At 43.6% G+C, this 27,033-nt stretch overlaps 2 protein-coding genes across 3 annotated transcripts in view; one reads left to right on the top strand and one right to left on the bottom strand.

Moving 5' to 3' along the window:
• The window catches only part of LOC120644988 (disease resistance protein RGA5-like), a 56,461-nt gene extending 48,986 nt beyond the window's left edge, over nucleotides 1–7,475 (top strand). The window contains exons 1-5 of one of the 2 annotated variants that reach the window (XR_005664037.1): nucleotides 3,067–3,337; nucleotides 3,460–4,280; nucleotides 4,725–6,666; nucleotides 6,858–6,894; nucleotides 7,076–7,475. The gene's annotated coding sequence lies outside the window, so the exon portion shown is untranslated. Of the gene's footprint in view, nucleotides 1–3,066; nucleotides 3,338–3,459; nucleotides 4,281–4,724; nucleotides 6,667–6,857; nucleotides 6,895–7,075 lie in introns of those variants that run through there. The other variant, XM_039921730.1, reaches the window with a different exon arrangement.
• A 919-nt stretch (nucleotides 7,476–8,394) lies between these two features.
• On the bottom strand, nucleotides 8,395–9,238 carry LOC120645875 (dirigent protein 19-like). Its single transcript, XM_039922595.1, has one exon. It carries the CDS (start codon nucleotides 9,236–9,238, stop codon nucleotides 8,624–8,626), a length of 615 nt encoding a protein of 204 aa, XP_039778529.1. The 3' UTR covers nucleotides 8,395–8,623.
• Between the last annotated feature and the right edge of the window lie 17,795 nt (nucleotides 9,239–27,033).

Genomic DNA, 27,033 nt, shown 5'->3' with positions numbered 1-27,033 from the left:
AGGTACAAGTTTCAATAGGGGAGGAAGATCATTGGACTAGCAAGAGGGCAATAAATAGAGGTGAAGACGAGCCTTGGCCATCGCCCATCTATCGGACCATCCAAGTGATTTAGATTTTTTTGTCACTATATAAAAGAAGCTACCATGTTCGACTGATCAAGCATGCCACAAGCTGTATGCAGCTGCTACCTGCAATGCGACCTAAGCATCGGGAATAATCTTTTATGCTCTACAATCCGCAATGGATGAGACTATTAGACAGATGCCTCGGCCACGCTGTAAAAAATGCAATTAACTTCTAGCTTTCATGGGTGATGATTGACGACATCTTCGGTGAAGTGAGGACAAGAACGTTGGCCGCATACAGCCTGAGCTCGGTGGTGACCAATTAAAAGTTGCATGTCAGGCGGTGCAGAATATAACAAATCAATTGTTGGCCGAGTCTGAAAGAAACAATGGTTGCTTTCTTAGGAGAGGAGCTAACCACAACATAGAGAAAGCTAATAAGGTTGAGGTTGAATCCATCAGCATCTTTAACCCAAGAAACTAACAGGCCGTTACATGATGATGGATAATTGCATGAAATAGAGTCAGAGGTAGCGACAAGGCTTGCTTTTTGCATTTTTTGCAGGGTTAGCAAAAGAAGGAGAAGGGATGAGGGTGCTAGCGCTAGAGAAGGGAGGAATTAGCAAGTTTGGCAACATGAGAGTGGGAAGGACACAAAATCGAGTCGCAATATGATGTATTAGTTTTTACCAAGCAAACTTCTGGCAAGGCGCAGTTGATAGTCACAATGAAGCTATGCAGTTAAGGATCGGTACGCACAATATAGGAGCTGATTAAGTGTGGCAATCTATTCTTCAAAGTCGCATGTTTGCGATGAGATATTGATCTATATATGTTGAAGAAAAACTTCATCAAGAAAATTAAAGATTAGACAACACTTAATTATTGCAAAGCGTAATTGGGTGACTGGGGAAGCATAAACTGTGGACATCATATGTGTCCGGCTGGACCAACTGCACCATACAAATTTCTTTTGAAAACAACCTTACAACATATATTGTAGGTGTAGCAGTCTTACAGAAAGATCCTCCAAAGTGGAGCTAATTATGAACCAGGCCTAAACGACTAGACACACGCGTACACGTCCACTCACCGCAGAAGTGAGAACCTAGAGGAATTTACGAGCGAGCTACAAAAAACGGTCTTCGCCTCCATGAAGCTCACCGACAAAAGCCACCAGAGGCACCGGAGTCCGAAGGAACTCATAATGATGCTTGGAGCTATAGGACGGAGAAGCCGACCCAGGAGTTTGAAGAGGAAGAATACTTCGTTGATGAAGACCAAAACCGGTGACCTAAGGGCGTAGAGGAAAGAGATGCCAACATGTAGAAAGTAGAATCCTCAAATCCAAGGAAAGTTTTGAAATGCAACAAACGACAGAGGTCCACAGGAACCCAGAGAGAAAAAAGCTCAAAGCTGCTTCAATAGAAAAGACAGCAGGGTGGGATGAGAAGCAAACTGGAGCTAAAAAAAATTAGAAAGCAAAGACCACTTAGATTCACTCTGAAGAACATAAGCAAATCCACAGCACAAGCCAGAAAATCTACCGTGACTCTAACCAAAACAAAAACTAAAGTAACCAGATCAGTAGAAACCTGGAAGCAAGAGAGAGTAGGGGAAAAAGAGGAAGGAGGAAGATGAAGAGTTGAACTAGGGAGCGAGGAAACAAAGGAAGAGGGATGAGATTAGGTCAGGTAGAGCGAGATGAAGAAGAGGGAGGGAAGGAACCTTTATTCGAGCTCACCCTGCAGCCATCGTAGCAAGCCACAACGATGAGGGCACTAGTGGCACCAGCAATATCCACAACTGGTGGGAGGGGGGGAGGGGGCAAGGGCCCATCCAAGCATAACAAACTACAGATAGTATACACTAAGAGAAAGGAGGCTGGCCCACCTCCCTCTCATCGGCAGGCTGGGAGCGATGGGATCTCTATGAGCTACAGTAGAATGGGATGGGAGACGATAAGATTAGGGGAAGCTTCGGAAGCTCGCTTGATATTCGGATGGGCATCGGGTAAGGCATTGCTTACAAAACGATTGTGGTTTAGTGATGATAAAAATTTAAGATCCTACAATATCTATATCCTTTTACCAAATACTCATAAACACTTCGGTCAATATGAATAAATCAATTGATCTATAAGAAAATATTTAAGCTCATTAGATCTTGAAATTAGACATATATGAACTACAAATAGATCCATTAATCGTACAAATTTAGACTATACAAAATAGAGCATGCGGAAGAGTACAACAAATAAATATAAACATGTTTTAAATGTTAAGAGGGTTTAGGAATTACAAAGTTAGTTGAAAAGTAAAAGAACATATAGCGCTAACTTTTATGATGATTTAGTGGTTTTATTAACCTGTGACATTACCTTGGTATTGATTTACGTTGGTATTATAACTTTGATGGTCTCAGAATTTACTTGATCCAGAAACAACAAAAAAAATTGAATTAATTAATTTTAATTTTTTTAAAAAAATATAAATATTAGTACGAAAATTCTAGATACCCGCGCTATTTGCGCGGGCCACCTTGCTAGTTTTCTCGAATAACAAAGCGTGCATAAGCATGTCTACTCTTTATCGAAAAAACTAAACATGTCTACTCCGGCTTCCCCTGCCAGTAGCATTCTATATAGTCATCATTACACATAGCAGTAACGGATCAAACAAAAAAAATTATAAGAACAAGTGGACGGGGGACGGTTCAATATGTCAAGGGCCCATCAGTATCACATCACAGTCGACAGGGACTAGCAGAGAAATTGCATTGCATTCATCTGTCAGGCTGTCGCTCAATTAGCTAGAGAACGATGGTACCCAAAGACCTGGACCTCGTGCCTGGGCAAGCAGATGAGGCAGAATTTAATGCCCTCATTAGGTGAAACGTGCCATCGGGTTACAGTCGCCATGGGCCACGAACACGACGGGGTTCTACAGTCCACATCTGCAGTGCCGGCGAGCAGTGATAAGAGCAAGCAATCCATAGAACAATTGGACGGGAAAGGTTTGAAGCAAGCCGTATCCAACAGACCTTGATCTTGACCTCCTAGTCTCCTGGACAAGCAGCGGGGCTCTTCCTCCTCTCATTTCCTATCTCCCGCATCTACCACTGCATTTACCTTCCCCCTCATCCCATCGGGCTCTTCCACCTCTTCCAAGGCAGCAGCGACTTCTAGTTAATCACGCATCAACAAGTGAGTCGCCGATCTGCTGGCAGCCTGATCCGGCGAGGAGCCTCCATTCGTGACCAGCATCGACCAGTAAGTCTCAGCTCGCTAACTCTTATTCTTTACAACTCTGCACGGCACTGCTTATTGGTATTGGCAAGGCTGTGGGGCACACCAACACCCAAAAATCTCAATCCTTGCACTCGTTTATTTAGGGGCAAAAAACCATGGAAGTCGTGACGGGGGCTCTGCCAAGCGTCATCGCAAAGCTCGCTGGTCTAGTCGCCGGGGAGTACAATCTGCAGAAGGGGCTGAAGGGGGAGATCAAGTTCCTGCAAGAAGAGCTTGAGAGCATGAAGGCTGCGCTGGAGGACATCTCCAGGACTCCGGCAGAGCAGCTTCCCAATAATGACAAGATCTGGTCCAGGAATGTGAGGGAGCTATCCTATGACATAGAGGATAGCATTGACACGTTCATGGTGCAATGCAAGGATAAAGGGCTTGGCAAACAGCACGGGCTAAAAAAGGTCATTGATAGGAGCCTCCACTTGTTGATGCCGCCAAAGGTTCGCCATAAGATTGCCAAAGAAGTCAGAGAGATCAAGAGCCGCGTCATGGAGGTGCACGAGCGGCGGTGCAGGTACGAGGTCAACCTGGGTGTTGATAAACCTGTTACTGTTGACCCTCGTTTATTCACTCAGTACACCGAGATGAAAGAGCTTGTTGGAATTGAAGAGGCAAGGGATGAGTTCATCAATAATTTTTTGACACAAGGGAATAACGTTCCCATGAAGCAAGGGAAGACCGTTTCGATTTTTGGATTTGGAGGCCTGGGAAAGACAACTCTTGCTAATGCAGTTTTTGAAAAGATTAGAGCACAATTCGATTGTTGTGCTTTTGTTTCTGTGTCTCAAACTCCTGACTTGAAGAGATTATTCAAGGGCTTACTCAATGATTTTGGCAAGAGCATTAATGAAGAAATATTGGATGAGAGTCGACTCCTAAAACTACTCAGAGAATTCCTTCAGGACAAAAGGTACGAAAGCACTCCTTTCGCCAATTTATACATATGAAGTTTTTTAACCACTGATAATTTACACCCTCTGTTCACAATACTCCATTCATCAATTATACACATGAAGTACAAGTCTACATGTGGTTAATGAAATGTTCATGCACGGCTGCATTAAATGGTAGAACACCACCACTTAAGCTTTATCACATCATCATTAAGTGCAAATAATTCCCTGACTGGACTACATTTTGTTTTGGCAAAGATTCTGAGTGGACTTATTTTGTTCACGGACTTGCCAATCCAGCTACTCCCTAGCTATTTTAATTTAGTTTAATCATTAAATCTCCAGTAGTGTTCCATGCCAGTTAGCTTAATTTGCATATAGCTGGTATATGAACAATATTAGAACATTTTTCCATCCTAAAATCACAAGTTTTTTTTTCTAATAACTTGTGATATGTTTAGGTATATCGTTGTTGTTGATGACATATGGGATATCTCAGTTTGGAAAAGGATTAGATGTGCTTTGCCTGATAATGATGTTGGATACACAATTATTACAACTACCCGTATTGCTGATGTTGCTGAACAAGCTGGCGGTGCTTACAAGCTGAAACCCCTTTCTTCATACAACTCTCGGAAGCTATTTTTTAGAAGAATATTTGGTAACAAAAACAAAGACAGCAATAAAGAAATAGAAAAATGTCCTGATGATGAACTTGCAGAAGTATCTGACAGAATACTAAAGAAATGTGCTGGTGTGCCCTTAGCAATTATTACAATGGCTAGCTTGCTAGCTTGCAAAGCAAGAAATAAACTGGAGTGGTACGAGGTGTACAACTCTGTTGGTACTGGCATGGAAAACAATATGGATGTGGAGAATATGAGAAATATATTGTCTTTCAGCTGTTATGAGCTGCCATGCCATCTAAGGACTTGCTTGTTATATTTAAGCATGTTTCCTGAAGATTTTGAAATTGACAAGGACCGCTTGATAAGAATGTGGATAGCTGAAGGTTTTATCCAAAGGGAAAAACAGGGGAAGAGTCCATTTGAAATAGGAGAGTTTTACTTCAATGAGCTCATAAACAGAAGTATGATCCAACCGATATATAACTTTAACACTGGCATGGTAAAGAGTTGTCGCATACATGATATGATGCTCGATCTTATCCGTTCCTTTTCATGTGAGGAAAACTTTGTTACCATACTAAGTGATATCGATAGCACATCTCCATCAAGTACGATTCGGAGGTTGTCCCTTCAAAATGGCAAGAAAAGTCACGTGATGGCTCAGGCTACTAGAAACTTGTTGCAACATGCACGGTCAGTTGTTATCTTCCCAGCAGCCGTTGCTCAAGTGCCGGCTGCTGGCAGCTGCCGATTTTTACGTGTACTGGATTTGGAGCATTGCAACCTTTCACATACTGATAGCCTTAAGTACCTTGGAAATTTAGACCAGTTGAGGTACTTAAGACTATATTCTACGCATATTTCTCAGCTCCCGGAAGAAATAGGAAACCTGCAGTTTCTACAAACATTGGATGTGAGGAGCAATCCTATTTCCATCTTGCCTTCAACTGTTGTCGAGCTAAGAAATTTGATGTGCCTAGACATTGACGAGACTACAAGAGTGCCAAATGGAATTGGAAACCTAACATGCCTTGAGCAGTTGTCATGGTTATGCGTTGATGGGTCCACCATAAACAATATAGAGGAGTTGGGCCAGCTAACTGAACTGAGGCGGCTGTGGATTAAATTGAACGAGTGGAACGACAAAAGATCTATTGTTGTAACTTGTTGACAACGCATATAAAAGGCCGTCGACGTTGGCCACGCAACATCGACATTGGTGGATTGGATGCCTGGGTCGCTCCTCGACATCTCCGTTTGTTGGATGCAAGAAACATCTATTGGTTTTCTACACTGCCGGCTTGGGTGAATCCATCTCTTGTTCCGGTTCTCACCTGCCTATTCATCCCTGTGAGAGAGCTACATCAGGTCGATTTCGATATCCTCGGGAGGTTGCCAGCTCTCAGCTCTCTAAGTCTGGTGGTGGCCAATAAGAACCTGGGAATCCTTCAGGGATTCGTTGTTGGTGCTGGTTCGTTCCCGCGCCTTGTATTCTGTTCCTTCTCACATTTTGTATGGCCAGTGGTATTTCAGCAAGGAGCTATGCCAAGGCTCACAGAGCTTCACCTCTCGTCATTGTTTTATGTGCGGGAGGCAAGAGGAATTGGCAGCAGCTTCACCTGCCATCGCTGCAGCACTTTGCGGCTTATCTCCGATGTGAAGGCGCTAGCAAGGAGGAGGCGGAGCAAGCCAAGGCTGCGCTGACGCATGCCGCTAAAATGCATCCCAATCATCCCAACCATTATATACGTATATATGTATATTGATTGTGAAGGTGCGCTAGCTCCTGTCCTTATTCCTTGCGTTAGTTTTTTCCCACCCTGTGCCATTTTTTCCCGCTTTGTTTTATTACAATCTTAATTGAAGATGAAGGTGGGTTAGCTCCTGTTGTTATTCCTTCCTACTCCCCTTCTACATTTCTTCTAAACTTAATTTGCATTTATTTTTCCTGGTTTATTTCCTCAGATTCGGATGATGGATCTTGGACCGACAGTGCTAATAGGTATATAAGCCCAGCCTGACTCCTGTTGTTCAATATAACCCCCTTTTCCACCTTCTAATCTTAGTTTTGTATATTTGCCTCATACTAGACAGCAAAATTTTTATTCTAAAATTAATTGCGTTTGTTAGATTGCTCACCTCTTCATCTTCTTCTAATCTTTTTTTTTCGATTTCTGTCTCAGGTTCAGATGATGAATAACGAACCGGATAAAAGATTTGAGTTAATGCAAATGATAAGTTGCTGGTGGAGCTTCGCCACATTTGCAGAGATTAGATTGCTCACCCATGGACAGTACCAAACAACTCGAACCTGTATTTAGTGATGTTATCTACTCAGTTTCCCGTGGAAATGCCACGTCTGTGGGTTAGATTTGGTTGGTTAACAACTATTACGATGTCTGGCTTCTGCACACTTGGAACCTGGAGGCCTTCCTAGACGGCTCAATTTTACTCCCTTTTTTGCAGTACGGATGTTGCTCTCTGGCATCAGTAATGCGGGGCGTGGGGAAGGCAGTGCAATATGCCGGCCCAAGGAGCCTGCAAACCAAAATCTTTTGCTTATTTTCTGCGTTGTGTTTGTCCTGCCGCTCGTTCCTGTTATTCTTCACGAGTGTTTCTTATGTGACGAAAAAGGTCAAGTAGTTATTTTGCGTGAGACTTCAGAGCATCGGTGCCGGAATGCATGGTTTTTTTGAGGGGTCAGGAATGCATGGTCGATCGCTCTGTTTCTTTCTAATACAGGGCAACTGATGTAGCATTTCATTGCAACTAAGACGCCTGCTCTGTTTTGGTGCGCGACGAGAATATGACATCACTAGATAAGTAGATAGTAGTGATTCCCCATGCTCTGTTTTGGTGTGCTCTGTTCTAAGGATTACTCTTGTCTGCAGAACATGGTGCCGAAACATGAATGTCAGGTCAGCGGTGCCAGGTGTGCGGTCACCTTCTAGTTCTAGCAAAGATCGCACCCATTGCTTATTTTCTGCATTGTGCTCTGTTCATCTCATCTCATCTGTTATTATTGATGCATTGCATGGATAATTTGATGACCCCCTATGCTCTGTTTCCGTGAGCATATCTCTACTCTGACCAACCGGCTGCCGGCAACACTCGTCAGGAGCGAACTGCCTGTATTATCATCCTTGCTGATTAGCTTCTCTCTCACTTACATGTGGGTCCCACCTAAATCGTCACCCACCTCTGCTCCCTGCTCTTCTTTTTCCTGTATTATCATCCTTGCTGATTAGCTTCTCTCTCACTTACATGTAGGTCCCACCCAAGGTTTTAAATAGCCGGCTATAGCTGCCGTTATCTTCCGCTATAGCCTTTTTGGAGAGCTACCGCTAGGAGAAATAGCCCGCTATAGCCGGCTATAGCCCGCAGCCGGCTATAGCCCGCTATATCTGGCTATAGCTTCCGCTATCAGCATTTTAGGATCATTGCCGCTAAATGGCATAGCCCGCTATTTAAAACATTGGTCCCACCTGTTATCACCCACCTCTACTCCCTGCTCTTCTTCTGGTTCCCTCCACCGCCGGCTGGCGAAGCCAAGGGATGGATATGATCCGGAGAACACATGCATCAAGCCAATTAATAGCTTGGAGGAGCCAAGATTGACCAGCAATATAATTCAGCCAAGATTGCAATCTGTGCTGTGTTATTCGATCGATCGCAAAATTAAAGATAGTTGCCACGATCGAGCATATTCAATTTAATTGTGCTATATATTATTAGTTAATCGATCGCAACAGAGATGACCACCAGTTGCCACCGGCGGCGCTCACCGGCGGCACGGACATGTGCACGTCGAGCTCCACCATCACGTACCCCTCGGACACCACCAGCTCGACCATCCTCCATGTCAGGTAGCCGGCGGCGCGCCGGAGCCGGCGCGTGCCGCCGACCACCGCGGCTTCCGCCTTGTCGTCGTAGACCCCGATGCGGCCGGCCACGGAGAAGGTGCTGCCGCTGTACGTCCCCGCGGTGAGCGCAACGGTGACGGCGACGGCAAGCACCTCCTCGTGCTGGGAGGCCAGCATGTAGGTGCCCTGCGCCCGGCCAACAGCCCGCGCGCCGGCGTCGGGCTCCTCCGTCACCACATCGTCGATCGCCGCCATGTCGCCGAAGTAGGCGCCCCGCTCGACGTCGTGCGGCGGCCCGACGCCGTGGATGAGGTGGATGGCCGTCGTCCCCGGCCCGCGCATCACGTCGTGCATGTACAGCCGTAGGTGCACCGGCTGCGGGCGGCAGGACTCGGCGGCAAGCAGGAAAGCCACGGCGGTGGCGAGCAGGAAAGCCGCGCCGGCGACGGCGATGAGCTGCTTTGCGGAGGAGCTGGGGGCCATTGTGAGGGCTTGGAACTCAGCGAGCTGTCTCGATCGACCGTCTTGCTTATAGCCGGCCGGAGCGATCGAGGAGACATAAAGTAAGACAACGTGCATCACGTGTTGTCATACTCTTTTCTTATTAACTAGTTTAGATGCACATGCGACAGGCACGTAAATTAGAAAACCTAATTAGATTTTAACTTAAAATATGTTTATTTAAATAATTAAAGTAATATTGAAAATAAATTTCAAAATATGTATCATGATAAATATTATCGATACAAATTCAATGCAACAGGTATAATTAAAAACAAAACTGTAGACGATTAAAATTGGCATTAGACAATACAGACCGGTCTGACAGGAGCGCCCTAGCGGTCTGACCGGTCAGACTGGTTGGCTGCTGGTGGACTGACTACAGCGTCTGACCGGTAGGGTCGACCGGTCTGACCGGTCCAAGTGGAATTCGAGTACAACTAGGGATTTTAATATATTTAAATCTTCTAATAGGATTTCTTACGGGATAAATTCACCCCACCCTATAAATATAAAGGGTCACGGGCAATTAGGGTATCCAATTGATCAAATACAAAAACTTTTATCTTTTTTACTTTCTTTTTGCCCTAGTTTTTTTCCATCTACGATCAATTGTTCCTCCTTCGTCTCTACGTCGATTGAGGGCGTTCTAGATGGCCTGCCGACCCTAGAACAACCCTGCGTGCGCCTGCCCCGACGGGTTCTTCCCAGGCGACGTTCGTTGGTTTCGCCGCCGGCCTGCCCGGCGACAACCGGTCTGACCGGTATACTGGACCGGTCTGAGCATCGGTGCTGTGTTGTGCCGTCGCTCGCAGCGCGTTCTAACGCTTTGGTGTGTTGGCCCTAATTCTGCGCCAACATATTTTTTGGCGACTCCGCTAGAGAAAAGAAAAAATAAATCGGTTGCCATGACCGGTATTCCTAAACCTGGTGAAGTTGATGCTGCCAATATTTGGAGACCGAATGTTCAACAATTTCTGGCCGAGCATCAGAAGATTCTTGATGACATCCAGAAGAAGATCAGAGAAGAGAAGGAAAAGGAGATCCAGAGGCCAGAAGAAGAAGCCATGAACCAGTACATCTCGCACTTCGCCATCGACCGACAAGGAAAGGTCACGACGGATGCCGCCTTCGATACTTCACAATTTGAGGTAAAATTCGATGAGAACGAACAACATGTCCTTAATTCTGAAGTAGCTAATGCTATAGATAATGTTATTTCTTCTCATATGAATAATAAGTTGAAATTTATTGGTCAAAATATGCATGATATGTTTGATGATCGCTTTAGCCGAATTGAAATAAATCTTGGTATGAAGTCTGTCGGTAATAATGCATGTACATCTAATACCGATAAGACAATGCATGGTTCGGCAATTCTAACTAATAATGTTATTGTGACTAATTTGGCTAATCAGCGAAACTGAATTAATTATAATGCATCACCTAATGCCAATGTGCCATATGGGACAGCAAATTCGTTGCGACATTCTACACCGCCGAACTTTGCTCAACCTAATAATACACCGATCACTAATCGGCTTAACGCCGATGATGTTGGATCAGGTAGTATTAAAGAGGAGGTGATTAAGATATTTCGGCAAACTTTTGGCATAGAGCCAAAAGCAAAATGCCGATCTTATCAAAGACCATACCCTGAGAATTACGATTATGGTGCATATCCTCAAGGGTTTAAAATTCCTGAATTTGTTAAATTCACTGGTGATGATAGTAGAACTCGATCGTCCGTCTTGCTTACAGCCGGCCGGAGCGAGGTGACATAAAGTAAGGTACCGTGCATCATGTGTTGTCGCAATATATATACTCTGTTCGTTTTTATTAATATATGAATGAATGTCATATATCTGTACATATATAATGTATGTACTCCCTCTGTTTTCAAATATATGACCTTTAGAATAAGAAATTTTTATTTCTTGTTCTAAACATATATTAAAATAATACTTTCGTTCTAAATTATAAGACATTCCAAGAATCTTGAAGAGTTAAAACAATCTCAAGTTTGACCAAGATTATAGAGAAAAATATAAAGATTTATTATATCAAATTGTTGTACTATGAAAATATAATTAATAAAAAATCTAATAGTACTTAGTTTATATAATAAATATCATTATTCTACTATATAAATTTGGTCAAACATAAAAAATTTTGACTCTCCAAAATTGTTGGAATGCCTTATAATTTGGAACGGAGGGAGTAGTATGTTTGAGTGTCATATATTTACACTCTCGCTTTAGAAGAAAATGACATATAGTATTAAAAAACGGAGATGGTACGAGTTTGGGTGCTTTGATGTAGAGGCAGGCTCGAATATGATTTCATTATCTGAAAAAATGAGTTTGGCTGCTGCCTATACAGGTATACATGATCTTACATTTTGCTATACTTGCTTGTGCGGTACACTTGTACTCCCACCTTTCACTTTTATAAGGCGCGCATGTATATCAAGATTTCAATATTCAAACTTTGCAATCTTTGACCAACAATTTAACTATTAATTTTTACTTTTACAATATAAATTTTATATGATTAGATTGATATATTTTACTAATATAAGTTTATAACAATAAGTGATATAATATATAATAAATCAATAGTCAATATATTATTTGAAAGATCGTGTCATATTATACTATAAGTTATAAAAGTGGAAGGAGAAAGTATAAAGTGGAAGGAGTACTTGCCTTTGCTGCAACTTGCATAGAGACAAATATTTTGGTTCACCACGATCGGCCCCATTGCATTAATTATCAGCTACAACAGGCAAGTTACGTGAGATGTCAGTGCAGCAGGGTACTACATTTTGGGTACGGATATGCTCATGGGAATAATCAGATAAAGATGCAGGTCCTTGGTCGTACGTGCAGTAGCTGCTAATTATTGTCATTACTCGTGATTAGAGAGTGAAATTTAGAAAAACTTTTGCACAGTTATTGTGTTTCCTTCTGCCATTAGTCTATTGCCTCCCCTTAGGAGCTTCCGAGTTCTACGTGTACTGGATTTACAAGGTTGTGATCTTTCAAAAGGTTACGGGCTCAAGTATGTTGAGAAGTTATTTCACTTGAGGTACCTGGGATTAGGTGACACACGCATTGCTCAGCTCCCTGAAGAAACAGGGAACATACGATTTCTACAAACACTGGACCTGATGGGCACCTGCATCTGTAGCTTGCCATCAACCGTTGTTCAGCTCAGACATTTGATGTGTCTCCACATCGAGTCATATACAAGATTGCCAAATGGTATTGGGAGCCTAACAAGCCTGGTACGCTGCTTCGTGAGGGAGGCGAGAGTAATCCCCAGCAGCGATGGTGGCTTTGGCATGGGCCTGGGGAACCTGCCATCGCTCCAGGATGTCTGGGTTTACTTGAAATGTGAAGGCGCTAGCAATGAGGAAGTGAAGGATTTGAAGGTTGCGTTGAGGAACTCGGTTGAAATCAATCCCAATCATCCAAAACTCCACATATACTGATGAATCGAACTTGACATGCGGATGAATATGAAGGTGCGTGATCCCCGGTCATTTTTAAGCATGCATATTTGTAAGCATGAATATCGCCAAGCCTCCCGGCGACGGGCCTCTGCTTCGCTCCGTCGGAAGTCGACCTTTTCTTTTTGTGCAATGAATTTGGATCACAATATAACAAAACTGATATGTTTTCTTTTTTGGGTACAAACTGACATGTAAAGCAAGAATCCAGGACATAAGGATGATTATACCTGCATAATTTAGAATAAAAAAATCTACTTGATTGAACAAGTACATTAGACCAAGAACCAGATGCAAGAAATTCCAGCTTTTCTGATTGTATATCAAGAAAAGGTTGTATTTGTAATTTTAGATTGTAATACTTGAGAAATAATTAATATAGCTTACAGTACTAGTTTAACTTCTTTTTCTTCAAGTGGTACTTTTCTTTTTACCAAAATTGTGCCTTGAACGGAAATTTGCTCCTACCCCTAAAAAACCATGAATGAGTGGAGCCGTAGAACGGATTTGTGGAGTCTCTTGGGCCTCCCTAAAATGAAGTCTCTTGGGCCTGTCATATTTAGTATTTTGACTAATGCTAATAAAATCGTTTAGGGACTGTTCTCTAAATTTTATTTCAAATGATAAATTTTATAACAGTATTACGAGCAGTATAGGCTACATCCTTACAGCAAGAATTCATGATTTATTTTTAAGGAAAAGTCTGGCATATTGAAACTATTGCAAAGGTTAATTTTCAAGCTTCAACTATAAAACCGGGTAACAAAAGCATCCAACTATCGAAACCAGACAAATTTGGCCCTAGTATGGTTTTGTATTTTTTTTAAAAATAAAAAATATAACTAGATTTAAAAGTAAAAACTAATTTATTTCAAATCAGAAAAATATGAAAGTTGTACCAAAATTATTATAAAAATGTAATTATCTATTATTGCTCTATTTGAGTCTTAGTTATTTAAAAAATAATAGGTATAGTTGCAAGCAACCAAATATTATGAACATAAAAAAATAGATCTGAAATAACTGACAAGTATTGTTTCAATAGATAGGTTATATTTTAAGAAGGCAACGTATGCTATGCAAACCACCTTCGTATGCAAACTATGGAAACTCGAATCTAGGCCATCGTTGCAGAGGGTCCTGGCTCAGCTACGATGTGAAGGCGCCAACGAGGAGGCTGAGCAAACCAAGGCTGCGCTGGCGCATGCAGCTGAAACGCATCCTAATCATCCCCGCCATGATATATATATATATATATATATATATATATATATATATATATATATATATATATATATATATATATATATATATATTGACTATGAAGGTGTTGTAGCTTCTGTAGTTACTCCTTGCTTCTCTCATTTCCCATTTCTTCTAAACTTAATTGCGCTGTGGCAGGCTGGCTCCGTTGTTCTCCTAACCCATTTTCCCCAGTCCATTTTCTTCTAATCGATCTTAACTTTGTTTCTATTTCTATCTCAGATTAAGATGATGAATGATGAACCGGAGAAAAGATTTGAGTTAACACCAATGATTAGTTGCTCGCAGATGACAAGTTCCTCTGCTTCGCCAGATCTTCAGATTAAACTGCTCGCCCATGCATAGTACGGATCAACTTGAACCGTGTGAGTGAATGAATCCTGGAAATTGCTGTCATACAGTAGCAATGTTATTTGCTTAGATTTGGTTGTTAAGCACTATTTGATGTCTTCCTTGTGCACGCATATGCCGTGTCTAAATTTTACTTCCTTTTTTGCAGTACTATAATGTTTCTAACATTAATAATGCGGTGCATGGGAAAGGCCGCGTGATGTGCCGGTCTCACGAACCTGCAACGGGCGGCCATGGAGGTCTGGAATGAATAAAACGCAAGGTTTTTTTTCCGGCGACAGAGTCGGGCCTAGATTTCACGCAAGGGTATATTCTATTGTAGAGTGTGGTCCAGTTGAGTGCAGTGATCTACTTCTATGTGGCTCTCGAAAGCAAAATCGTTTGCATAGATTTTATTATACTAGCCTATTAACATGTGCTCCTGCACGGCTAATTAAAATTAATATAAAAATAAGGTTTATAGCTAATAATTATAATTATCTATCTCGTGCTCTCTTTTATGTATTAAATATTCTAACACATATTTTAAAATATATATTTATTATTATCAAGTTGCAATATATTTCATGCATCTCACATCCATGTGTATTTGATATATATGTTTAATTGAACTATTTATTTATGAGTTGGTATTCTTATCTCCAGCATCCTATGTGAATGCATGGTGACACATGACATGGGTAATATTTTATATAAACATTAATATAAATAATATATTAATATTTTAGAGGATTACTTTAGTCTATTTTCATAACGGCAGCGTTGTGTAATTTATTAGAAAAAATAACAGATCCAATGACTATTATGATAAGAGTTGTTGGATGGATGACTTGATGTTTATGATTTTTGTGAAAATTTCTAGAATTTCTCTATTTTTTTAGAATGTCCACTTAGGATCCTAGGCGGTTTGTATTTATCTTCAAGAGTCTACTCCTTCCGTTCCGGAAAGTGAAGAGGGAGAGAGATGTAGGGTGGGGCCTACATGGCAGAACTGCCACGTCACGGTCAATGTAGTCAAAACCATCGCCACATCAGCGCTATGCCACCTAAAACGAGCATAGGTGTCAAAGTTGCATGATATTAGAACTTAGAGTGTCTATTGTACCCGGTTTTGTAGTTGGGAGTCAAAGTTAGACAAATCCAATAGTTGAGGTGTCAAAAATGAATTTTTTCCTTTATTAATAAAGCATACTTGGATAGCGTTGAAATCCATTTCAGTCAAATTTGAACGGCAAGGCCAACAGATCGGAGGTTTCTTTTGAACCTTCCACGTTCATTGAATTTTTTTAAATAATAAAAATTTTGATAGGTAATTGCAGAAATAAATGTCGAATAAAAATAAATGCAAATATTGGTGTCTGTCGGCCCTTCAAAAGCCAACAGGAAACCTAGGAGCTATCCAAAAACCGATAGGTACTTATCGGCTATAGAAGGGCCGACTAGTGCTACCACATCAGTAGCAGCCGCGTGGCCTCACGCCAGCTAGACCTGTCGGCGCGATAGGGGACCTATCGGCCACGCAAGAGCTGACAGGTCTATCAGACCGATAAGGGCACCAATCGGCCGCTTAGTAGCCGATAGGGGTATCGGCTCATTTACCCTCCATCTTCTACCCCGGCCCTCCATTCACCACGCCTCCTCTTTACTGCCGACTCCTACCACTACAACATAGATGACATTCTGCGAAGAATTTCTCGTGACGATAGAGCTATTCGTCATTGAATACTTCTGTTTGTGATGTTTCCTAGGAGTCAATACATTTTAGTGACGAAAATGCAGTCTGTGTCACTAAGACTAATAAAAAATCGTCATAACCAATTCCATTGCCACATTTATGACAAAATTTATGACAATCCTAGTTCGTCATAATTGTTTTAAAAATTAATGCTTATGTCATCCTTGTTAGTATGCCCGGCGCAGCCAACATGCGGGGTGGCTTCCATTGCCATTTGATTATGTGGGACTGACACGCACTGCTAGGTTCTACACGTACACAAATATTTATTTAAAAGGTAAGTGTGACCCACTAACCATTCGATGTGAGTTAAGGGGAAAATCTAACCCAAAATGAAATATTAAAGATAGATGTGAACTTTGTAAAACTTAGAGATGGGATGAGAAATATAATTAATAATAAAGTACAAGAAATTGTTAACGAGGTGCTGACCTCGGCGTAACCACTATGCGCCGATTGTATTTCGTTAGCTTTAATTTTTACCTTTATTTTTTTAGGGTTAATTCTTTCTATAGTTCCTGCAGCCTCCCTATTGAAAGCAAAGGACCAACCATTCATTGTAAATAGTGCATTTCGTTAATTGTGCCATGAAAAATATTCTAGTTCGGAAGCAGGAATCCCGGCCTTTTCCCCGTGCTGAAAGCCCACATGGAAATCGGCCCTGGGCCATTTGGAAACCCACGAGAAGGTGTCTAACCCTCCCGATCCCAGGGACCGGGCGTCACTTCCTCATCGTGAGCGACGCATCTGAGGCCGCCGCCTCACCTCCGCCTCCGCCTCCACGTCCAGGCGCCGCTACCCCTCCGTCCCTTCATCCTCGTCGGTGGCTCCTGCTCCGCCACCCCTCCGCCGCTCGGCCTCCCCGTCGCTGCAACCGCTCGGCCTCCTCGTGGATCTGCAGCAGCGCCTCCAGCTCGGCCTCCGGCCGCCGTCGCTCCGCCCCTCCGCCTCCCCGTCCAGGTTATGCCGCCCCGTCCTACCGCTGCGTCGTCCGCCTCCCCCAACTGCCGGTCCCCCACCTCCCCGTCCAAGATCCGGCACCGCGCTACAGTCCTTCGTCGCCTCCGTCTCCTGTCCGACTGATGGTGGCGGAACCTTGGTGCACAATTCCCCCTGCAGCGGCTCCTGGTTCCGGATGTGCAGTGGCTACACATTGTACAGTCAAGTGGTTAGTTATCTTCGGCCATAATCTCCAATCAAATTTGATTTTTGTCATTTAAACCAGTTAATCTTGATGTATATTATGCTTGTTTCCCCCCCCCCCCCCCCCCCCCCCCCGTTGATTACATGGATCCATCTCCGATCTGTGTGCTTGGCAGTATGTCATGTTTTATCTTTTTCTTTTTGTATCCCTCGGGTCTGTATGTATTGGATTTATAGTTCGTGATATTAGCGTAACCCAAGTTCTTCTGCATGTGATCCTTATACAGATTCTTATCCTCTGGTTTACATCTATAGGTGAATAAACATCTGCAGTACTGTTGAGATGTGCCTGATATATTGCCATCAACGTTAGATGTCTGTAACTGCAATGTTCACAAAAGGAGGTTCTGCTTTTATGTTCTCTTTCCTTGCAGGCAATAATGGATACGAGATGCAAGATCACAGGTACATATTAAACTATTGGAATTTACTTCTATTTTAATTCAATTGCTTCTTTTGTTTCAAAAGATTTAATTGTTTCTAAAAATTGTTTCAGATTCATTTGATTAATTCTGGCCACCTACAAGAGATGTAACTTTCTGTTTGTCTTGGAGCCTGTCAATTTTTTGCCTCTGTTGTTTAATGACAAGTCAAGTGCAAAGTATAGTGCTACTTGCATAATAGATTTTATTTACTAAAGGCAAGAGTATATACGCTGTTTTGGATCTAGTTGCTCGAAGTGTCATATTGACAATAATTTGACTGTGCACAGTCCGCTCTATCAAAGTAACATTTTTTATAGAAAATTTTATGACTTAATAATATAAGTGAACTACATTGAATAATATCTAAATTAACCATTCCTTATACTTTTTGAAAGAAATCGTATATTTGAATGCTTGTGCTTACATGTTTGTGCTTCATTTTTGTTTAGGATGATTATTCAAATAAATATAGATAGCGAAGTTTCTTCAATAAGAGTTTTCCTTCAAAATTTGAAAATCTAGGAATCTAGTGTTCATTCAGACAAGGACATTTCTATTTCAGCTTTAGAATAGAGATTTGGCTGATGCAGAGTGAACTTGAACAGAGAGTCGTCAGTTTGCCAGGTAACTATGATCACACTAGTTCTGGATGAGGACTTCGTGTAGTCCTTTAGTAGAAAGATGTCTTACAAAGATCAATTCCTACTATCTGAAAAAATGGTAGAAAGATGTCTTACAAGTAACTTCAGAGATTAATTACTATCTACTTTCTATTTCTATGAACGCAATGAGCATGGTTTTAGAATGAACTGTTGGTTTTAATTTCAATAGAAATTTAGATAGTATTTTTTAACAAAAGAAAATGTTATTAAATACTGTAATATGTGCTTACTGGAGCATCATATATTTTCATGCAGGACAAATGTATTGGCACTGGGTACGCACAGTGCGGGAAGCCTACGGTACTGGGTACGCCCTTTTTTTTACAAATGTATTGACACTGTAGGTATTGAGATGATTCCAAGGATGAAGTATGGAAACACAAGAAAGTTTACCCATTTCAGATGTCATGTATATTTTACTTCTAGTCTGGAATATTGTATATATTGTATACCATCCCTCTCTCTATCATTTTCTTCCATGTACAGAACAACTTATTGAATGGAAATATATGGTATATTTTATAATGAATCAAATCGTCATAATGGAGGTGCCACAACATATCCTAGTCATTGCCACATCATATGGGATAAAAAATTTATGCCGTTTTCTATCCTACGTGGCACATGTATAGTCATCTAAGCACTCAGTTTTGTGACGTTTCTTGGTATTGATTATGACGAAAAATGAGTGTCACAAATTAGTGACGATAGAATAATCGTCATAAGATTTACGATGAAAATATATGTTTTTGTTGCAGAAGACCTTTTATGACATGGTATAGGCGACGAACTGATTTTCGTTACGCAAATGTCACAGATTATGAAAGACGACAAAAATACCACTTTCAGTGACATAAATAAAACGTCGCAGAAGCCCAAATGTGTTGTAGTGTACCGCCGGTCACCGCCCCTGCACACGCCGGTGCCACCACCGCCCCTCCAAACGCCGTTGCCCCCGCCGCCCCTCCACACGCCGCTGCCAGCCCCCGCATCTGCATTTTAAGCGGGCTGGGTGCCGCACCACTCCAGCCCGTGGCCCCCGAGCCGGCGGCCCTGACCACCTCATGCCGGTAGCAGCGCGCGTAGGAAGCGCAGGCCGGTCCACTCCCACGCTCTCGGGAGCGCGGCCCCCGCAGTTGTCTCCATCCAGTCACCGGTGAGTTTCTTTATTATGTCTTTTTCAATTGCAGTCAGGATACAATAATATATATTTGTGCTTTAGTTAGTTTAGGATTATTGTAATATTATATAATTATTTAGATGAATAATTTAGTATTAGACTAGAAGAATAGATTTGTATTGCATATGATTTAGTTTGTTTAGTAGAATAGTTTAGTATGAGAATAGTATAATTCATTATTTCATGATGTTAGTTTTGACTGTGCAGGTCGTTCGCTAAATCGTGAACATGCATAGACGAGTATTGAATATTTAATGTCGGTGCAAATTAAAGAAACATAGCAGCATAGGGATTTTAATTTAAGAACAGGATTGTAGCAGCAACGTTTTTAGTTTAAAGAAATAATAAGTAGCTGGATGTGGTGTCTAATGTCAGATCATGTGATGCATTAGCAAGGATGAGTTCGGAACTAGTAAATATCAGAGTTCATCATGGCAAATGATTCATCAATTATTGTGAATCTGGGGTAGATTTATATCAGTTTCAGTACGTAGATACAAGTGTGACCAATCCGTTACAGACGCGACATGCGGATGTCTTAGGTTGGTTGCATAATTTTCTGCAAATGGACTCATTACACTGGAGGATGAAAGTTAGTGGTGTAGTTCCAAGAAAGCGTAAGCACGGTTGGCAGTGGGAACTATACGAGATGAGGAACTCGAAATGTTGGCGTGCATTTGTGGATATGGCTTTGCACAAAATTAAATCCCCCTTGTTGTGCTTGTTTAGCAAGAAATGGCTAATGACAGTCAAGGGGGCAGTAGCATGAGCCATGTCAATCGTGCAACAGAGATAGTCGCTGAAACTGAGTGGCCCCATGAAAATGCTATTGCAGAGGAGCACGAGGCACAACCTGTGGTCCATGAATAAGTCCTGCATGAAGTTGAAGGTGTGGAAGAATTTGGCGGTGAAATGAATGCTGATCAGGGGGAACTGGATGCGATGATTCTTGATCAGATGGAGCTGGATGACGAGGAGTACCGAACCTTTGTTGGAGGTCGAGATGGTAGAGTTTTTGAAAATGGAAGTACCATCCTTGAGAACTGGGGTGACTTTGCAATGGATGGGCTCACAGTTAACAATAGGCATGACAGTAACTGGGTGTATAGTCAATGGGAGATCACAAGAGGTCAACTATTTCATGATAAGGTGCACCTGCAGCATGCAGTTAAGAAGTGGGCTTTCTCAGCGAAGAAACCATTCAAAGTGATTATTTCCAACCCGAGCACATATGATGTGAAGTGTCTCGCCCCTGGATGCCCGTGGTGGGTTCACAGCTATCTGCCGAAGGGGGAGAGCAACTTTGTGGCTTCGATCGTTGTTGGGAACTCATGCAAGCTTTTTGGCACCATTGTCAAGCACAAAAACATGACAGCACAGTTTGTGGCTAATGTGATGTTTGGAGAAATTGTGAAGAAAACTTCCATGTCTCCTTTCCAGATTATGCTTGCTATATCTAATAGGTACACATATGAAATATCCTATGATATGGCACGGCGAGCGAAGCAGAAGGCACTTGAGTGGGGTTTAGAACTATTGATGGCCATTATTTTACATTTTGACCGCCAACTTCTCCGAAATAAATTAAGTTTTACACCATGTTCCATACATATTTTTCTTAATTCTAATGAGTTCCACAAGTTTTGGATGAGTTGTGCTTTCAGGAAAAAAATGTACCAAAAACGAACCAAAATTGACAAAATGTCCTTGCTCCACATACACTGTCACGTCTTCGATCCAGGAGCAAAGTAACACACTTGCAATGCTCCTGAGCCGTGGATTGGATGTCGGTTTGATCAAAAGGACCGAAACGCTTCACCATGGATCAAAGGACCCACAAATCATCAAGAACATGTGTAAAACTCATTGATCCACCACCTTGGACAATCCTCAAGCGTTGATGTGCAACGTCGGTAAAACGGAGGGCGAGATGGCATGGAAGATAGGTCGACCAGCCTTGATCAGGCCGCCGGCCTAGCAACCACGTGCTTTGGACCGGGGCAACAGTCAACCGCCTGCAGGAGCAAATCTAGGCCGTCCAAAAGAAGGTCGGTGCCAAGTGGCACCAACCCCAGGCCGGCCGGCCTAGGAGAGGCCGACTGGCTCCACTTTTCAGCCTCCCGGCTGCCTCCTTCGCGTGAAAGCTACGTCAATTGCCAAAGTTGCTTACAACCGACGCACCGACCATTTACTGACCTTGAGCTACTATAAATAGGCCCCTCATCCTCACTTGTAAACACACATTCAAGGAGCTCTTCTCTCTTCATTTTCTAGACTAGGTTAGTAGCTTGGGAGTTAGAGTCAAGTCGAGCTGGTCTCGAGACTCCGGAGTCGTCGAAAGTCTTGTATGGCTATTGTATCTTTCTTTTGACTTCATCAATATAAGTTATCTTTTTTATCTTTTAGAGTCAGCTTTACTTTTTGTATTTATTTACCTTTCCAAGTGCTTAGCTTGTGTGCGGAAGTAAACTCCTCTAGCTTAGGCTTTGTTCTCTGCCTAGTTTTATCAGGATCTTTCCTTACATGTTTTTTCGGCTGGACTAGCGAGCTCAATTTAGTTCTCTAGGTTGAGGGGGATTTCTCTTGAAGGCCTCAAGAGAAATTCTAACACTGAGTGCGCCACTCATCACCAACTTGCTAGATGATGAAGTTTTCTCCACCGAGCTTGAAGCCCTATGGGAGCTCTAGTTCGACAGCTCTTTCTACATGGATGCTGATCTTGATAGCACCCCCAAGCGAAGAGCTGGAGAAGGATTGGTGTTCAATAACCCACAAGGGGGAGTAAGGTATCACTCATTCTCCCTTCTAAAAGCACAATGCTCCAACAATGAGGTGGAGTATGAGGCGCTTGTCTTTGGGCTTCTCCTAGCCCTATCGATGGAGGTATGTTCTCTGCAAGTTCATGGAGACTCGCAGCTCATTGTTCAATAGGTCAATGAAGTCTATGAAGTTTGGAAACCGGAGCTGGTGCCATACTATCAAGTAGCCCGGAAGCTCATGGCAAAATTCAAGCACGTTGAGGTTGTTCACATCCCACGAAGCAGGAGGGCATCAGCCGATGCCTTGGTGAAACTTGCTGCAGCACTTTTCCTTCCTGAAGGGGAAGCTGCACAAGTCACTGTCAAAGAGAGATGGCTTCTCCTCACCCTCATGGAGCTCATCCCAGAGGAGTATGAATTCAACACTATCACGACCAACGTCATTGAAGAAGGCGATTGGCTCACACCCTTCCTCGACTACTTCAAACATGACACCCTTCCTGATGATCTGGTGAAGAGGTACCAACTGCAGACTCCTCTCCTACGCCTACAAGGTTGGCGTCCTCTACAGCAATCCTATGGATAGGAGGTCCTACTTCGATGCATCAATCGACATGAAGCTGACCAAGTCTTGAAGGAGATGCACCATGGAGTCTGCGGAGGACATTAAAGTGGACCTAAGATGTATCATGTCATCCGGTTAGCTGGATATTATTGGGCCAACATCATGGCGGATTGCCTAAGGGTGGCTAAAACCTGCCATAGTTCCCAAATCAATGGCAACTTCGAGCACCAACCACCGATTGCTCTTCATCCAACGGTCCCCTTGTGGCCGTTCGATGCATGGGGCATTGAGGTCATCAGCCCCATTGACCCCCCTTCATCATCAGGTCACCGATTCATCCTTGCTGCAGCGGACTACTTCTCTAAGTGGGGGGAAGATGTAGCATTGAGCAAGGTGAAGAGTGACAATGCCACCAACTTTCTAGAGCGACACATCATATACCGCTTCGGAGTTCCACATCGCATCATCTCTGACAATGCCAAGGCCCAGGTCAGGTAAGATGCATAGGTTCATGGAGAAATACAAGATCAAGTGGAACTATTCCACCAGCTACTATCCTCAAGCAAACGGGATGATCGAGGTGTTAAACAAGACGCTCGGCAAGATCCTAAAGAAGATGGTGCACAGACATAGAAGAGATTGGCATGACCGCCTCTTTGAAGATCTATGGGCAAACCGCGTCACAGTCTGTACCCCAACTCAAGCCACCATACTCTCTTGTTTGTTTTTTGATGGGGCTACTCTCTTGTTTGTGGGTGTGAAGTAGTTTTGGCCCTGGAGATCCAGCTACCGTCACTACGTGTGGCTCTTTGTGATGGTCTCACTCAAGATGAACATATCCGGCGTCGTTTTCAGGAGCTCTATTCCCTAGAAGAGGTGCATCTCCATACCGTACAAGACTTGGATCTGTATCAGCAAAACATGGCCCGACCTTACTCCACTGATGGCATTTCCTTGGACAGGAGATACTTGACGGGATATGTCAGGATGATGGCGACATCTGACAGGACTGCACCCTCTTTATCTCTTCTCTTCTCCACAGCTTGCTCCAGTAGAGTTTTCACTTCTGCTATATGCTTCTCTAGCTTGTTGGCATTGACGCACTGCGAGTTGACAACATCATTGCAAGTGCTAAGGTACTGAGAGTAGGTGCCCTCGCACTCTAGGAGTCCTACCTCGTGTTGCCTAGCAGATTTCGCAAGTTGCTCATACTCTGAATCTTGCTTCACATACTCCACAGCCTGTGTTGAAGCTTGCTATAACTAAGAGGTAGCCTTCATGCGCACAGAATCCAGGGCCTCGTGTCCCACCAACCCGCATTGTATCTCATCATTGTCTTCAATTAAGGCGGCGTCTAGCTTCTCCAAGTACAAGCGCGCCTTCTTTTCAACCAGATTGGCGGGTTCCACAGTAGTGGAAGTGCCCTCCAGGCATGTCGCTATGGCCCCCAGACAGGAAATGAGCTGGCCCAAACTCTCCGGACACACTCCCTTGTAATTATGCACACAATAAGGGACGTACATCTAGATGCGGCGTGCAGCAATCTCCTTGTCAATGGATCTTCTTTCAGGAGGTGCTGAATATCCTTTAGCTCAATGTGGATGCCGCGCACAAGGAAGTGTTCACGCTTCGACCCAGTTGGAAGATCAAGAGCGAGATACTACTCAGCCCTGGCTTGGGGATGAGTGTGGTCGGCGAGGCATTGCGGACGCTTGAGGTCTAGCTACAAGATACGTGTGTCTGCTTTGATTTTGATCCCCTCTCTTCTCCGCAACTTGCTCCACCAGAGCCATCACTTCGGCTATTTGCTTCTCTAGCTTGTCTGCACTGACATACCGTGAGTTGACGACATCATTGCAGGTGTTCAGGTGTTGAGAATAGGTGTCCTCTTGCTCCAGGAGTTTTGCCTCGCATCGCCTTGCGGACTTCGCCAGTTGTTCATATTCTATGGCCTGTGCGAAAACTTTCTGCAACTTGGATGTGGCCTCCAAGCACGTGGAATACATGGCCTCGCGTCCCATCAACCTGCGTTGTATATCATCATTGGCTTCAAAGCAGCATCCAGCTTCTTCAAGTATGAGTGCCCCTCCTCTTAGCCGGATTGGCAGGTCCCTCGGTAGTGGAAGTGCCCTCTAGGCATGTTGCCAAGGCTTCCAGATGGTAGATAAGCTGGCTAAAACTCTTTGGGCATGTTCCCTTGTAATTACGCACCCAATAAGGGACGTACATCCTGATGCGGCGTGCAGCAATCTCCTTGTCAATGGGATCTTCTTTCAGCAAGCGCTGAATATTCTTCAGCTCAATGTGGATGCCGCGCGCACTGAGGATTTCATGATCTGACTCAGCTGGAAGATCAAAAGGGAGATGCTCCTCAGCCTTGGATTGGGGATGAACAAGCTCAGCAAGGCACTATGTACACTTAATCCCGTCTCTTCTCCGTAGGTTGCTCCATTAAAGCCTTCACTTGTGCTAAATGCTTCTCTAGCTTGTCGGCACTCACACGCTGTGAGTTGATGGCATCATGGCAGTTGTTTAAGTGTTGAGAGTAGGTGTCCTCTTGCTCCAGGAGTTCCACCTCACGCCACCTTGCAGACTTCACCAGTTGTTCATATTCAGCAGCCTGTGCTGAAACTTTCTGCAACTCAGAGGCAGCCTTCAAGCACGCAGAATCCATGGCCTCGCGTCCCATCAACCCGCGTTGTATATCATCATTGGGTTTGACAAAAGCAGCATCCAGCTTCTTCAAGTATGAGCGCGCCTCCGCTTCAGTCGGATTCGCATGTCCCTCCGTAGTGGAAGTGCCCTCTAGGCGTGTCACCAAGACCTCCAGACAAGAGATGAGCTGGCTTAAACTCTCTGGGTAGGCTCCCTTGTAATTACACACCCTATAGGGGACATACATCCTAATGCGGCGTGCAACAATCTCCTTGTTAATGGGATCTTCTTTTAGGAGGGTCTGAATATCCTTTAGCTCAATGTGGATGCCACGCAGAAGGAAGTGTTCACGCTCCGAGTCAGTTGCATGATCCAGAGCGAGATACTCCTCAGCCTTGGCTTGGGGATGAGTGTGGTCGGCGAGGCACTGCAGACGCTTGAAGTCTAGCTCCGACATATGTGCATTTGCTTTGGTCTTGATCCCCTCTCTTCTCGACAGCTTGCTCCACCAGAGCCTTCATTTCTGCTATATGCTTCTCTAGCTTGTCGGCACTGACGCGCTGCGAGTTCACAGCGTCATTGCAGCTATTCAGGTGTTGGGAGTGGGTGTCCTCTTGCTCTAGGAGTTCTGCCTCACGCCGCCTTGCGGACTTCGCCTGTTGTTCATATTCTACAGCCTGTGTCGAAACATTCTGCAACTCAGAGGCAGCCTTCAAGAATGCAGAATACATGGCCTCACGTCTCATCAACTCGTGTTGTATATCATCATTGGCTTCGACAAAAGCAACATCCAACATCTTCAAGTATGAGCGCGCCTCCTCTTTTGCCGAATTGGTAGGTTCCTCAGCAGTGGAAGTGCCCTCTAGATGTGTCGCCAAGGCCTCCAAACAGGAGATGAGCTGCCTCAAACTCTCTGGGCACGCTCCCTTGTATTTATGCAGCCAATGGGGGACGTACATCCTAATGTGGCGTGCAGCAATCTGCTTGTCAATGAGATCTTCTTTCAGGAGGCGGTGAATATCCTTCAGCTCGATGTGGATGCCATGCGCATTGAGGCGTTTAGGCTCTGACTCGGCTGGAAGATCAAGAGGGAGATGCTCCTTAGCCCTAGCTTGGGGTCAAACGAGCATGGCGAGGCACTACAGATGCTTGAGGACTAGCTCTGAGATACATGCGTTGGCTTCGGTCCTGATCCCATCACTGAACCGCAGCTTGCTCCATCAGAGCCTTCACTTCTACTATATGCTTCTCTAGCTTGTCGGCACTTACGCGCTGTGAGTTGACAGTGTCATTGCAGGTGTTCAGGTGTTGAGAGTAGGTGTCCTCTTGGTCCAGGAGTTCCGCCTCGCACCACCTTGCGGACTTCGCCAGTTGTTCATATTCTACAGCCTGTGCTAAAACTTTCTACAACTCGGATGCAGCCTTCAAGCATGCGGAATCCACGGCCACGCATCCCATCAACCTG

This window comes from Panicum virgatum, chromosome 8K (assembly GCF_016808335.1).
Source record: "Panicum virgatum strain AP13 chromosome 8K, P.virgatum_v5, whole genome shotgun sequence".
NCBI classification, from domain to species: domain Eukaryota; kingdom Viridiplantae; phylum Streptophyta; class Magnoliopsida; order Poales; family Poaceae; genus Panicum; species Panicum virgatum.
This window is presented reverse-complemented; position numbering and strand designations above follow the sequence as displayed.